Genomic DNA, 16229 nt, shown 5'->3' on the forward strand with positions numbered 1-16229 from the left:
AATAATATTTTCTTTAATGTTAACTGAGTTACTTAGTGACAAAGATTTATAGGAAATATATTCACTTCTGACTCACAGGTAATGTTCTTTCGGTTGTTCCACTGGTATCTAACCCTCTGTTTGAGGATTCTTGTGTTAGTTTCCTAGGGGTCCCATAGCAAAATACATGATTGGCGTGGCTCACACAGTAAAAATCTCGTGTCTCCTGGCTCTGCTGACCAGTATGAGCATGCCCGCGGCGGGCCGAGCGCCTCTGGGGGCGCTGAGCAAGGGCCTCTCTCCTGTTTGTTACTATGCTCCTGGAGGTGCAGTGCTCAGCCTTTCATCTGCCCTGTGTGTCTTCATGTTGTCATCTTTTTAATTTTTATTTGCCTTTAATTTCGAAAAGTGTTTCCTTCTTTTCTGGATATTCCTATGGGATGTTTGTCTCTTTTGCAATACCAGCCCCAGGCCTTGCACACTGAACCAAAGACTATCACTGAGCCAGCCTCTTTTCCTTTTTATACCATCCTCTTATGGTGAATAGAATGTCTTTATTTTTATTCTTTGCAAGGTAGTAATTCTAGACATTTTTTCTTCTAGTACTGATCTTCTTCTAGTACCCAAATCTTTCAGTGTTTTACTTATAAATTTCTTAACACTACTATAATAAATTCCTGTATGTACTTTATGTTTCCCATTAGGGTGTGAAATTACTATATCGGAAATGGGTATAACATCATTCATTTATTTTTAAAGCAATCTGTTTGTTTGTTTGACCAGAGCTCCAGAACTATTTAGTTATATAGCCAAAAATAGCCAAGAGGATGTGTTCTATGAAGATGACATTTGGCCTGGAGAAAATGAGAATGGGTAAGCAAGATCTGTGGTACTTACTGTCTCATAGTTCAATTTAGTGGTTCCATTGAAGAGTACAGCTAATTTATCAATAATTTTTCATGTTACTTTTCATTTGTTTTATTTTCTATTATTTATGCTTTAAGAGTGCAATAGAACTTTTTTCTTTATATCTTTAATATTCTAATACTAATTGTTGTGTATATTTTTATTGTTGAGAGGTACTATATTCATTACAAATTTGTAGTACCCAATTAAGTTTAGTGATCAATAACTTTATGAATTTGTCACAACTCTCAAAAGTTATTATCGGGGCCGGGGAGATGACTCAGTGGAATAAGTGCTTCCCTGGCAAGCGCAAGGGCCTGAGTTCAGTCCCCGGTTCCGCAAAAAAAAAAAAAAGAGTATGTATAACGCCACTGGCAAGATAGCTCCGTGGCCTAAAGCACTTGCTTAGAAAAGCAAAAGGAAAAAAAAAAAGCCTTCTATCTCCATTTGCTGGCTGGGGAGATGGCTCCGTGGAATAAGCGCTTCCTTGGCAAGCGCAAGGGCCTGAGTTCAATCCCCAGTCGGGCCAAAAAAACAAAGAAACAAAAGCAAAAAAAAAAGCCTTCTGTCTCAAAAGTTATTATCAGTTCTTTTATATCAACCCTCAATTTTAATCACTGTGAAAAAAAATTGTTTATGTTGTAGTACTGAGAAAGTTCAAGAAATTATTACTTGGCTAAAAGGACATCCTGTCAGTACTTTGTCTCGTTCATCTTGTGATTTACAAATTCTGGATGCAGCTATTGTTGAGAAAATTGAGGAAGAAGTTGATAAGTGCAAGGTACTAACTTTCATTGACAAAGATTATTGCTGAAATCTGAAATACTATAGATTTATAGATTATATTACAAATAATTCACTTGTTTCTCATATATATATATATATATATATATATATATGATTTTAATTAATAACAAAAAGTCCTGTTTAGCTGATTAAGTGTAAAAAAAAAATTCAATGTACAAAGTCCATAGCATTTAAATTTTATTTCTTTATAGTGTTTCCAATTGTAAAAATTAGTAGTTTTGGGGGCCGGGGAGATGGCTCAGTGAAATAACCGCTTTGCTGGCAAGTACAAGGGCCTGAGTTCAATCCCCGGTTCCGCAAAAAAAAAAAAAAAAAAAAAAAAACCTGCAAAAATTAGTAGTTTTTGATTTGAGTTATAGTAGTTTGTGACTCAGAAACAAGGTTAGTACTCTGTTACTTCTGGGTTTTAACTATATTCTTTAAAGACACAGTTCAACCTGGTGTGGTGACACACACCTAATAATCCCAGCTGAGGGAGGAGAATCACAGTGAATTTGAGGCCAACCTGGGCTACAGAGTGAGTTCAAGGCCAGCCTGAGCTGCATAGGGAAACCCTGTTTCAAAAAGACCAAAAAAAAAAAAAAGGACACAGTTCGTGTTTTTATAGAACATAAAAATTTATCCAGTCAGGTGCAGTGACATAATTTGTAGTCCCATTTACTTGGAAGTCTGAGGCAGGAGGAGGGTGACTTGAGCTCAAAAGTTTATATGCTAACTTGGCAACACCTTAAAACAATATAAATTTTATTTAATTTTCTTTTATAAAATTACTTCTAAATTCTACTTTTGCCCTTTTGTCACTCATTAATTCATTCAGGTCTTAAGAAGTTTTAAGGCAGGGAGATAGCTCAGCAGCCTGACAAGCACAAGGAACCAGGTTCAATTCCCAGTACCACATGCCATGCTGGCCCCACACCAAGCTGGCCACCAAAACCAGGCATGGTGGCACACGCTTGTAATCCCAGTGATAGGGAGGCTGAAAACAGGAGAATCACTTAAGTCTGAGCTGCGTAGTGAGACCCTATAACAGCCAAATACATTTTTAAAAAGTTTAGAAATTCCACTTAATCTCCTATTTTTTACGTATTATTTTAAAACAGTAAACATCTGTAGTAGACTTACTTAAATCCTCTACTTGATGCATTAAAATTAGGATTGATTGACCTGGGAGTATACTCAATGGTAAAGAGCTTGCCTAGCATGCATGAAGACCTAGTATTAATTCCCAGCATCACAAAACAAAAAAATAAATAATAAAATAATGCCCATTTACTGTTAATACCAACAATGCTTACTATTACTGTTTTCAGTAGAAATATTTAAAAGTAAGTGTGCATATAGAAAAAAATATAGTTTGAAACTTGTTTGTATGCCAGACGTGATGGTGCATACCTGTAATCCTAGCACTCGGGAAGCTGAGGCAAGAGGGCTGGCGTGAGTTCAAGGCCAGCCTACACTACATAGTGAGACCCTGACTCAAAACAGAACAAAACAAAAACCTGTTTATGTGTGAAGGAGGTATACTTTCTTCCTTTTAGTATTATAATTAAAATTTCTTTATTATGTAGGGTCATCACCAAAAGTACAGTAGTAGCCTGGCACAGAGTAGCACGTGTCTAAAGCACAGTGACTTGGGAGATTGAGGCAGGAGAATCACAAGCATAAGGCCTGCCTGAAAAGAAAAATGTTCAGAAAGGGCGGGGGGATGTAAGAGAGTGGTAGAGCCTTACCTAACATATACAGGCCCTTTGGTTTATCCCCAGCACCACCATTTGTTTTTTAAAATAATCTTAATAGTTTTTAGTGCATACTAGGTAGGCAGGTACTGAGTTTGGTTGTGGCACACTCACACATGCTATGGCCTAGTCTGATCTTAGCTACTCCCATCTCTTTTTCTTCCTTCTTCCCCGATCCCCTTCCTCTTCTCCAATAGTCAGCCTTCTACTTTCACATCTTTTGTTCTTTGTAGTGGTTCCCAAACTCAGGTAGTTTTGCACATTACTATGAGAGCTTTCAAAGAATAAAAATTAAAACACCAAAATACATAAATGTGCAGTAAAACCTTGTGGTGTGAATGTAGTTCACTCCAGGAACATGCTTGTAGTCCAAAGCACTTATACAACATACCAAAGTGCATTTCCCTATATGAAAGAATGCAAACTTAGAGCATTCATTTCATAACCCAAAAATATTCATATAAACTATTACAATACTATAATATAATACAAAATAATAAAATACCAAATATAAAGAAAAGCAATTTAGCCTGCACTTATCTTTGAAAACTCTCATGGCTAGTGTGAAGGACACAAGAAAAACAAGGGTTATCCTACAGGATGACTTTCACTGTCGTTAACGGAACCATTTCAGTCCAAGGGCTCAATGAAATCTTTCTCTTTTTGAGTAATCTTAACAAGAAACCTATCCCATGACACTTGGTTTTGGCTCCCAGGGAAATGGGACAGTGTAGTACCCTTAAAAAACCACTACAGCAAATTTTGCACTGTCCCACATTTTCCACATCTCCCTAATCTCATTTAAGCAAGGGATTTTTCCTCTATCTTTCTCCCCACTTCCTCTGCTGACGAGATCTCCACTACCTCTTGCTGTTGGGAGAGGATCACCCACACCATGCAGCGAGAGGGAGAAAGTAACCATTGGCTCAGTAGTGATCTTGTGACATTCAGTATCACATATTGCTTGTATTACAACATACCACTCAATTTATCAAGTTAAAATTTTATTTATTTATTTATGAATTTAGGACAGGGAGTAGAGGGTCTCACTACGTAGATCATACTCATAGTGATCCTCCTGTTTTCAGCCTCCCAAGGACATGCCACTGTACCTAGTCTCAATCTCAGTCTCAGCGTGTCTCAAGGGCAGAGCCGGTACAGCAGGCTAGGGTCGAACCCCGGCTGCTGCTTTCTGCTGGTGCAGGTGCTTTAGTTCCTTGAGCTAGTGGGCCGGCCCTTCAAGTTAAAATTTGTTAGAAATATTTTCTCATCTTTTAGAATACTCACGAAATTGCTCACTATCAAAGGCTTTATTGTAATTTTTGTTCATTTATTTGTTTTGTTTTTGAGACAGGGTCTCAATATGCAGTTCAGGGCTGGCCTTGAACTCTCTGTGTAACTGAGGCTGGCCTCAGCCTCCCAAGTGCTGAGATTATAGCCACCATGCCTAGCTTGCAATTCTTATTAGAGAATAAAAATTGAATAGGATAGCATTAATATAAAATTTAAAACAGACAAATGTGATCTTTTGGGAGAAGATAGTAAATGGATGGAGAGGACTGATGTGCACAGTAATGATGTTTCTTGGGTCAGGTAGAGTCATACATAGATATACTATAAATACATCTGGTTGTGTGCTGGGTATTAAACATAGGCACTTTGCACTCTGTCTCATTCCCAGCCCTTTTTGTAAAAATATTTTAAGACAGAGCCTCACTAGGTTGTTAAATTGAAACTTTCAGCCCTCCTCCCTCAGCCTCCCAGAGTGCTAGTACAGGTGTACAGGACTTAACTTTGCATTTTTATATATCTCATGCTCCAGAACTTGTGTGTTAAAAGTTTTTAAATTAGAATTTAGAGGGCCAGCCAGATAGCTCAGCAGACTAAAGCACCTGTTTAGGCAGAGCACAGCCCCTGGGGCACACTGAGACTGCACATGACTGGGCGTGGTGGTGCGTGCCTGTAATCTCAGCACTTGGGAGGTTGAAAACAGGAGCATCACTAGGAATCTGACCTGTGTAGTGAGACCCTGTAGACTCTGTACTAAATACATAAAATAAAATTTTAAAAAATGAATTTAGTTTATAAGTACTTTGTAAATGTTTATTTCTCACTGCAGTTGCAGAACTGTAGTTTTTAAACTAAATTATTTCATTTGGCTTTGTATAAATCAGACATGATGAAGTACTAAGTAATTATTTCATAATTTTATATTTTAAATTTTTATCTTTTCAGCAAAGAAAAAATAATAAGAAAGTACGTGTGACAGTGAAACCCCATTTGCTATACAGAGTAAGTTTCTGTCAAAGAACTCAAAAGTTTTTGTTTTTGCTTTGAAGGTATGAAAGGAACAAAAATGTTTTCAATAGATGAGTAAGACTTTTAATTGTAATTAACAGCTTCCTTCTTTTCAGCCTTTAGAACAACAACATGGAGTTATTCCTGATCGAGATGCAGAATTTCGTCTTTTTGACCGTGTTGTGAATGTGAGAGAGAATTTCTCAGTTCCTGTTGGCCTTCGGGGCACCATCATAGGAATTAAAGGGGGTAATACCTCAGCACTTGCCATGTCTTCAGCTACCTTTCTAGTGTAAAGGAAAACACAAAATTGTGTTTATGCAAAAAACAACTTGGATCAGGAAAAAACTAAATCCTTTTTTATTTTTAAATTAATTTATTTATTTGTTACAAGGATCTTGCTACACAGTTCAGCCTCATAGTGATCCTCCTGTCTCAGCCTCCCAAGTACCAGAATTACAAGCATGTGTCACCACGCCTGCTTAGGGGTTGGCACAGCACACCTGGGATTCCTGGCATGGCATGCAGTACCAGTGATCAAACTCAGGTCCTTGTGCTTGCCGGGCAGGTGCTTCGATCTCTGAGATATTTCCCCAGCCCCTAAATCCTTTTCTATATTAGCTTATTTCCTTCCCTGTTTTTAGGCTGTACTTTTCAGAGAAAGTTCTCTTTTTCTTGTGTAATCATTTTGGAGGTGGTTAAAGGAGGGAGAATTGGAGAAGAAGCTACAGAAAACTGGGTAGTTTTTATGGAGAACACTTAAATTTATATACTAAAATTATAAGATCTCAGAGGGTATACATATGTTTTCATGGAACCAAAAAAGTACTTTCATCATTTCTTAAACTTTCCTAATCTTGCTCAAATCTTTGCCTTATCATTAAAATCTCTGGGTTTCTGTGAATAAACAAACATGAAGTCATTTATGGTTAAAAGACTTGGGAGAAAAAAAAAAAAAAGACTTGGGAGATGAACATGTGAATTTGTATTTTGTGAGTATAACTAGATAATATATAACAGACCTCAGTCTGTTGCACAATAAGGTGCATGCTGTTTTTGCTACTGTACTATATATTTTAAAATGGTAAGCTTTAGTTAAGTACATTTGTGGATTTTTGGTTTTGAAGCTAGGGATTGAACCCAGGGTATTGTGCATGGTGAGCACATGCTGTGCTACAGAGCTGTATCCCCATCTCCTATTAATTTTTTTGCCACCATTAAAAAAAAAAAAATTGCATACCTGTACTCCAGGTACTCAGGATGCTGAGGCAGGAGGATCACATGTTCAAGCCAACCTGAAAAACCTGATAGCACTGTCTTTCCACATCCCAGGCAGTCAGTCTTTTGGTCTTACCAGGCCACAGATCATATCTAGGCCTTAGGTGTACCAGCCACTTACACAGTTGGCATTTAATCCTTGCAGCCACCTGAGAGATAAGTGTGATTTCCCTACCTGAGGGGTTAACTTGTCAGTGTTTACACAGGAAAGTAACAAAGCTGGAATTTGAACTCTCTCCCATGATTTCTGCCTTACTTTGAGGTAGTGGTTCTCCATATTTTCCACTGCAGATATTGTTCAGGTCTTCTCTGTCCCCCTTACTATAAAAGAGAGTTTTTTCTCCTGATTCTTTTCTTATTTTTTATTTTATTTTATTTTATTTTTTGGTTGTATTTTTAGTTACAGGAAATGAAAAGAGGAGGGTCAGGCTCTGGGCTGAGCATAATAAAGTTTAGATGGATTCAGTCAAACAAACCCCTGCTGTTGGTTGTTAAACCTTCTGCATGTGCTCTTCACATTTTGAGTTTATGGATTGTATTACAGTTAGTTTGACCTAGTAAAGCCATAGGGCTCAAGTAATAGAAATTTATTTTCTTCTGACAATTCCTATCAATAATAAGAGCCTCTTGGAACCTTATCTTGAGGATTTTAAGGCTCTATCTTTACTGAACCTTTATTGTCATTGATTAATCATGCCTGCCATGGGTCTATGGTGAAGGGAGTAGTTTTCATTTTTCCCTCAGCTGAGTGTAAACAATCTCCTCAATGCCCCTAAGAAGAAATGGGAACCTAGATGGTGTGTCTTTTATTGTTATTATTTTTGTTTATTTGGATTTTTAGACAGAACTATCTTGTTGAAAGATATAAATAGATAAACTCTCCTGGCTTAGTTTCAATTGGGCAATGAGGCACTATGATGGGAGACAGCCCCTGAGCCTCATGAGAGCCTAGCATACTATCAGATTATTGTAGAGTTAGAATTTTTTAGAGAAACAGAGTTGATAGAATGGAGCAAGTAGAAAAGAGATTAATTGATTTTAAGAAACTGGCTTATGCAGTTTTAGAGATTGCCAACTTCAAAATCTGCAGCTGGAAATTCCAGTGAGAGTTGATGTTACAGTCTTAAATCCAAAGGTAGTCTTGGCTGGGCATGATAGTACACACCTGTAATTCCACAACTCAGGAGGCTGAGGCAGGAGGATAACTGCAAATTCAGGGCCATCCTGAACTATATAGTCAGACTCTGCCTCAAAATACGAACAAACAAAAAAATGCAAACACAGTCTTAGAGGCAAAATTTCTTCACTTTTGGGCTCTAGACTAGTCAGAACAATTTGAAGGACAAAGCCAGAAAATTTAAACTCACGAATTATAAAGCTTTATAAAGCAGTCATAGTAAAACTTGGAGCTTTCTGTAATATAAATACCCCACTGTGTCATAGGTTTCCCATCACTATTATAAAGCTTGAATAAGGAAAAGTTGTAGACTGGCATAAAAACAGACATGAATGTAATTCAGTGAAATGGAATTAGAGTCCAGAAACAGACCCATACATTTGTAGCCAGTTGATTTTCAACAAAGGTGGCAAGATAATTCAATAGAAAAGGGATAGTGTCTTCAAAGTTGGTGCTAGAATACAGATTGTAGCAAAGAAATGAACCACAGTGAAGATGAATCAAAGACCTAAATGTAACAGCTAAAATTATAAAAGTTTTAGAAGCAAGTCTATTTGTGTTTATGTTTGTTTTGTTTTGATAGTAGGGACTAAACCTAGTGCCTGCACACTGGGACACATAGCCCATTTTGTTTTTGCTTTTTGAGACAGGATCTTGTTAGTTTGCTCTAGCTCAGTGTGAACCTGTGATCCTCCTGATTAGTACCCAGAGTGCTGAAATTAGTAGGTATGTGTGCCACCATGCCAGGTTTAAAGAAGAAAAAAAAAAAAAAAACGTATGGGACTTATGCATGTTAGGCAAGTGCTCTGCTACTGAACTATATTCCCAGTCCCCTGAAGAAAAGCTTAATAACCTAGAGGTTAGTAAAGGTACCAATTATAAAAGAAAATGTTGGCTTTTAAACTTTAAGAAAATAATTTTTTTTCTCTTCAAAGACCTTGTCACAGAAGTGAATAGACAAGCCACATACAAAGAAAGTGCTAGCAAACCATAAGTCAATAAACCACTTGTATTTAAAATAAATTGTTGGGCGTGGTGTAATTGTAGCACTTGGGAGGCTGTGGCCAGAATTGCTGCACGTTTGAGGCCAGCCTGGGCTACATAGTGAGTTTAAAATGAGGTCCTGTGTCCAAAAAAAAGTGAAATAAAATATATAAAGAATTGTTGCAACCTAGCAATAAGCAACTTAAGTTTTTAAATAAATAAAAGAGCTGAACAGAAATTTTCCACAAAGGATACCTGAAACATGGAAAGATGTTCAGCATCATTAGTCATTAGGAAATGCACAGGGCATGACGGCTCATACCTGTAATCCCAGCACTTGGGAGACTGAGTCAGGAGAATCATTGTATGTTTGATAGCTAGTGAGTTCAAGGCCACCCTGAACTACATAGCAAGACCCTGTGTCAAACAAAAAGCAAAACAAATTAGTCATTAGGAAATACAGATTAAAACCATATACCAACTTAACTATGCCAAAATGTCAACAGTGTTGTAGGACAACTAGGACTCTTCCTCTACAGCCAATGAAAATGCAAAATGCTACAACAGTTTTGGAAAATAGTTTAATTAGGTTCTTAAAAAGATGGTAGGGGCCAGTGAGTAAGCGCACCTACTTAGGCAAGCGCAGGGACCAGAGTTTGATCCCTGGCACCACATGACACACCAGCCCTGCTCCCGGGCATCCTGAGCTGGCTACCGAGACTGGGCTTGATGGTGCACACCTGTAATCCCAGCGCTGGGGAGGCTAAAAACAGGAAGATCCCTATGAGTCCTAGCTACATAGACTGAATGTACCAAATAAAAAAATAAAAGTACCAAATGTACCAAATAAAAAAAAAAAAGTTGGTAGGCATGATAGTACATGCATGTGATCCAGCACTCAGAAGACTGAGGTACGAGGATCACTGAGAGTTTGCTGCCAGCCTTGGCTACATAATGAGCTCGTGGCCAGACTGAACTGCCTACTGAGACCCTGTCTCCAAAACAAAAAAGAAGAAACCTATTTTTTTGAAGTTTTGCCAGGGGTTGGGGATGTAGCTCAGTGGCACAGTGCCTGCCTGGCAAGTGCAAGGTCCTGAGTTCGATTTTCAATACTTAAAAAAGTTTTGCCGGGTGTGGTGATACACACCTGTAATCCCAGAAGTTAAGGGGCTGAGGCATTGAGGCAGGATTGCTGCAAATTTGAAACCAGACTGGGCTGCATCATGAATTCAAGGCCAGATGGAGCTAAATAGTCTGTGTCTCAGGAATAGAACTAAACAAAACAAAAAGAAATTTTAAGTACATTCCCTAACACCTGACAATTTCATTTTGTTTCTAAACTAGGAAAGGGTTCAATTACGCAAAAGACATATTTACATGATTTTCAGTAGTAGCACTGTTTACAATTAAGTTGGAATTGTAAAGGTTAGAAACAACCTAAATGTCCATCAGCAGGACAATGGACAAATTGTGACATATCCACATGTGCAGTAATATACATCCAGAGAACTTATAAGTAATGATGTTGAAACATTATAAGTAATCATGTTGAAACAAATTTAAGTTTCAAAAACTCTGTAAATGGGGGCTGGAGAGATGGCTCAGTGGTCTAAAACACCTACTCAGAACAAGCTTAGCAAAGCACAGGGACCGCGGTTCAATCCCCCAGCACCACATGCCAGCCAGCCCCGCCCCCTGGTGGGCTGAGCTGGCCACACACACACACACACACACACACACACACAAAATGTAAAAATAAATAAATAATTTTATTTTAAAAAAACTCTGTAAATATCATATTTATGTTTCAAAACTTAAAAAACAGTTCCATGTAATGTTCATAGATATGTTCTTATATAAGAAAAGTATGAAGAAATGTAGAGGAATCGTAACTGCCAATAGGGATTGGAGCACAATGTTGTAAGGCCCAGTACTCTGTTTCTTAGATTATGTGATGTTCATTATGGTAGTATGTCATTCTTCATATCCAGAATGTTTTACATGAATTTTAAAAATTCTGGGTTCTCCAAAATCTTGCCTACAGATTTCTTTATCATAGATTTTTATTTTCTCTTTTAATAGCTAATAGAGAAGCTGATGTATTATTTGAAGTATTGTTTGATGAAGAATTTCATGGAGGTTTAACAATAAGGTTTGTATTTCCAGCTTACATTTTGTGAATATGCTTATGTAACTTCTGATTTTATATTGCTTAGTTTATAATGTGTGCAGTATTGTCATACTTTCTACTATAGATATAACAGTATGACAAGTGCTTTCCATTATCTCAGAGCTTTTTATTAAGAGCACTAAATTATTATTTTTTTTTTTAATTTTTATTTATTACATTTATTTATCGTGTGTGTGTGGCCAGCTCAGCCCACCAGGGGGCGGGTCTGGCTGGCATGTGGTGCTGGGGATCGAACCACGGTCCCTGTGCTTTGCCAAGCTTGTTTCAAGTAGGTGCTTTAGACCACTGAGCCATCTCTCCAGCCCCAAGAGCACTAAATTATGCAGCTGATTATAATATTTAATTAAAATGTGACAAGTGCATGGAAGGAGAAATGAAGAATAGTTAACTAGGAAAAGAAAAATAGAGAAGAATGCTTAGCAAAAGAGTAGCTTAGGTAACACAAGACATTTATAATTAAGAGAAATGTCCAGTGAATTCAGTGATGTGTAAGTCCTTACCACCCATTTTAGTGGGGTTATGGGTGCCCAAGCCAGATTTGGTGAATGGCAGGTATAGAACTGCAGATAGGAAATTGGGGTGACCCTTGTAAAGTTTGGCTATGAAGAGAAAGGAACAAATTAACTGGAGTTTAGCCAGCTTAAAGAACTAGGGTTCGATTGTTTTTAATTTAACATTGGTGGGACCTTGAGTTCATCTGGAAGGGGCTCTAATACAAAGTTTTAAGTTACAAGAACAAAGATCGTGATAGAATGAAGGCACCATTGTGTATTAGAAAAGATGAACTCTCACACTTTGTGTTAATTTGGACAGGTTAGTTAAAAAACATCTGTCCCTCAATATCCTCTTCTATAATTAATATATTTTTGTTAGGTTATTATGAAAATCCTTGACTGAATTTTAAAGTACTATTTCAGTTCTGATGATGGATTGTGCGCTCCAGAATTAGACCACATTTAACACATTTAGTTTAACTTATTTCTAACCCTAATAGAACTTTTTCCTTTTAGGTGCTCACCTGGAAAAGGTTATCGATTGCCAACAAGTGCCTTGGTGAACCTTTCTCATGGAAGTCGCTCTGAAACTGGAAATCAGAAGTTGACAGCCATAGTGAAACCACAGCCAGCCGTGAATCAACATACTGCGAATTCCTCCGTTTCTGCTGGGAATTTGGGAGGCCTCAACCATTCCCCTCAATCACTTTTTGTTCCTACTCAAGTAAGCCTCTCAGTCTTGAGAGAGAGAGAGAGAGAGAGAGAGAGAGAGAGAGAGAGAGAGAGAGAGAGAACAGGGATCAGCCCAGACACACAAACATGCTAGGAGATGCTTTCTCTACCACGGAGCCATGTCCTCAAAGCCTTTAGTTTCTCTCTGTCATGTTTTTTGGGTTTCTTTGGATTTTTTAAGACAAGAACCCATTTTATAGCCTAGGATATCCTCTCAAATTTGTTGTGCAGTGTAGGCTGTCCTTGAATTTAAGATCCTCCTACCTCAGCCTCCCATAGATTACAGATGTGTGCCACCACACCCAGCTCTCTGCCCCCTCTTTACAAATCATCATAAAATTCCTAAGTGGAAATCTAATTTAACTTCATTGTTTTGATTCAAATCCATTTCAGATTTGTTTTAAGATAGTAGGCTAATGGGCCAATAGCTACCTCAGCAGCATAATTGTCTGTGTGGAAAGCGCAAGGTCCTGAGTTCAGTCCCTGGTACAAAAAAAAAAAAAAATAATAATAATAATAATAATAGGCTAATTAGGCATGGTTGTGTTGTGCAGGCTTCTTGTAATCCCAGCACTCTTGGAGGCAGAGACAGGAGGATCACAAGTTAAATCCTAGCCTGAGCAGTGTAACTGCTCAGGCAAGACTGAATCTCAAAATTAATTTTTAAAAGTGGCCAGAAAGGTGCAAAGGTACTGGGTTCAATTTCCAGTACACACCCTCAAAATAATGGTCTAATAAAGAATGCTATGGTGGCATTCTACCTCTGTTATAAAATTAGTTATATTAAAAAAAGAAATTCAAGGGCTGGCAAGATAGCTCAATGGACTAAAGCGCCTGTTAGGCAAGTTTAGATAAGTGCAGGGACCGCGGTTCAATCCCCGGCACCACATGCCCTGCCAGCCCCCCCACCCCCCAGGGTGGGCCAAGCTGACCAGAGTCCAGGCATAGTGCCACATGCCTGAAATCCCAGCACTGGGGAGGCTGAAAGCAGGAGGATCACTATGAATCCAAGCTGTGTAGTGAGGCCCTGTAACAGCCAAATACATTAAAAAAAAATTTTTTTTATTTAAGTAGTAAGCTTGAGAAAGTTGTTTTTCTTTATATATTACTTTTCAAATTAATGTTAAAATTTCTTATATAATCCAAACATTCTATGCCTCCTGCTATAAATTATATAATTTTATTGAATTCATTTTTATTAGTACATGTTTACATTATATAATGATGACATTCATTTTACAGAGTTGGTACATGTGTGTAATACATTTTAAATCATTTTAGATTACTTCTATAAAGATGGAGTTTTTTTAACATACACATTTTTAAAATACAATAGTCTTTTTTTTTTTCTGACCAATCTTTATGTTAGTTTGAATGACAGTATAGTATATTAGAAGAAAAAGAAATGTTGGTGGGGATAATGACTGAGTATAATCTTTATAGTTTTTGTTATGCTTTTCAGTAAAGCTATCGACTGTTTATATTGTTTGATCAGTCTCATATGCCTATATCTGATAATCTGAGCGACTACTTTTAAGATAATCATATGCAATATAATAATCATTGTTAATTTCCTATTTTCTTGTTTTGAAATTCTGAGAGTGAAGTGTGGTGGCACATGCCTGTAAGCCCAGCACTTGGGAGGCTGAGGCAAGGGAATCGTTGCAAGTTCTAGGCCAGCCAGGGCTACAAAGTGAGCTCAAGGCCAGCCTGAATTTCATAGTGGCCATTCCTCAAAAAGGAAAAAAAAAGAAATTCTGTGTTGTTTTTAATTATCTTTAAAATACAATAAAGTTTAAAAAAAAAAAAAACCACTTAGTGCTGACAAGATAGCTCAGCAGATAAAGCACCTGCTTTGGCAAGCGCACTGACCGTAGTTTGATCCCCCATCCCATATGCCAAATGCCGCGCAGGCCCCTGCCCAGTGCTGGGAAGGATGAAAACAGGAAGATTACCATGAGCCAGTATGCATAGTGAGACCCTGTTCCAAATACACAAACAAAAAAGGAAAAAAGAAAAAAAAAAAAACACTTGTACGTGAGGATGTTTCTTTCCAGTAGAAATACTTTTGTATATCTATGCTGAGCTCTTAAAATGATGAACTGAGGGGGTTTAAATAATGAAAGTTCAGGCCAGGCATGTGGCACACACTGTAGTCCCCACTTTCAGGATGCTGCGACAAGAGGATCACTGCACCTTTAAGGCCAGGCTGGGCTACAAAGTTAGTTCAAGGCCAGCCTAAACTACTTGATTAAACCCAGGCTCAAAAGCCAAAAAAAAGAGAAAGTTTAATATCTTATGTACCACTGAGTAACTTTAATTACTAATTGTTTTATTTTCCATATGAATATTTTGTTGCGTTTCGTTGCCATAAATTATTTGTGTTCTGCTAGGTACCCACTAAAGCTGATGATGAGTTTTGCAACATTTGGCAGTCATTACAAGGTTCCAGAAAAATTGAACACTTTCAAACAACTCTACAAGGGAAGGTCAGTATTCCTAGATAGTTCAAAGAAAAAAATTTTGGTGTTTTGTTTTGGTTTTTGGTTTTTGGTTTTTGGTTTTGTTTTTTGGCTTTTCCATATCTACAATGATTAATTTCCCCTTAAAAATCTCATAAAATGGTAAACAACAGTTTTGGTTAGGATTTTTCATAATTCTGATTTAGTTAATAGTTTTTGGACCTGTAAGAGTATGATTTTTCTTTTAAATCAGCTTTGGATATTTTTGTAGTTGCTTGCAAAATCATAACTATGTTTTAAACTCAACAAGGGCCTTAAGGACAATCATTCACTTTAGTTTTTCCACTTGAATGTATAATGTAATGCTAACAGTTGGTTTTCTTAAATATGAAGGAACAAATTTATATTCTTTTTATCTTTTTAAAGATTAAGGAGAGGAAAAGATAAGTATGTAGCTCTTTGCAAGAAACTTGCTTGGCATGCCTCAGGCCCTAGGTTTGATTCCTAGCACTGTAAAACAACAAAAGGAAAGAAATGCTCACAGAGTACAAACTCAGACACCGAAATGAAGTGGGAAATGCATGGATCCTACTAAATTTTGTGAGCTGCTGACCTACTGGGTTAGTTCATGACAAAAAGTAATAATGTGTGAAATGTAGAAAGCAACATCCCGCAACATTACAGCTTTCTCTGCTTTAGTGTCCTGGATAAGAGTGGCATTGTCAGAGCTGGAAAGCAGAAAATTCCAGATGAAATTTCACTAATGTAAACAAAAAGTGACTGTAGGGCTGAGGATTAGCTTGGTGACAGAACATTGTCTAGTATTCAAGAAGCTGTGAGTTCAATTCCAGAGCCAAAAAAATAAGAATTGTCCACAGAATTTAGTAAATCATTGGGAACCTTGAGAACGCATTTTAGTAAGGTGATAGGATAATGAAAGACCAGTTGGAATGGGGTGAAGTTGCCTGGCGTGGTGGTGCATGCCTGTGATCCCAGCACCAGGTAAGCTGAGGTAGGAGGATTGCTACAAATTCAAGAGCAGCCTGGGTTCCATAGTGAGTTCCAAGTCTGACTACGTAGCAAAACCCTGTCTCGAAAAAAAAGTATAAAGACCCATAGAGACTGATATTTTTCTGCTTTGAAGTAACATTTACCTAGAATTTGGTTGGGTAGGGTAGGTAGTTT

The 16229-nt window shown here is 37.6% G+C and overlaps 1 protein-coding gene across 4 annotated transcripts in view; it reads left to right on the top strand.

Annotated features, from left to right (window-relative positions):
* Positions 1–16229, top strand: part of Xrn1 (5'-3' exoribonuclease 1) — a 138261-nt gene that overhangs the window by 93530 nt on the left and 28502 nt on the right. For 3 of the 4 annotated variants that reach the window (XM_004629218.2, XM_023712967.1, XM_023712966.1), the window contains 7 exons: positions 763–852; positions 1531–1666; positions 5664–5720; positions 5843–5975; positions 11248–11317; positions 12367–12574; positions 14976–15071. In XM_004629218.2, coding sequence (XP_004629275.1) covers positions 763–852; positions 1531–1666; positions 5664–5720; positions 5843–5975; positions 11248–11317; positions 12367–12574; positions 14976–15071 — 790 coding nt within the window. Of the gene's footprint in view, positions 1–762; positions 853–1530; positions 1667–5663; positions 5721–5842; positions 5976–11247; positions 11318–12366; positions 12575–14975; positions 15072–16229 lie in introns of those variants that run through there. The other variant, XM_023712968.1, reaches the window with a different exon arrangement.

This window comes from Octodon degus, unplaced genomic scaffold, assembly GCF_000260255.1.
Source record: "Octodon degus isolate 3935 unplaced genomic scaffold, OctDeg1.0 scaffold00028, whole genome shotgun sequence".
Taxonomy (NCBI): domain Eukaryota; kingdom Metazoa; phylum Chordata; class Mammalia; order Rodentia; family Octodontidae; genus Octodon; species Octodon degus.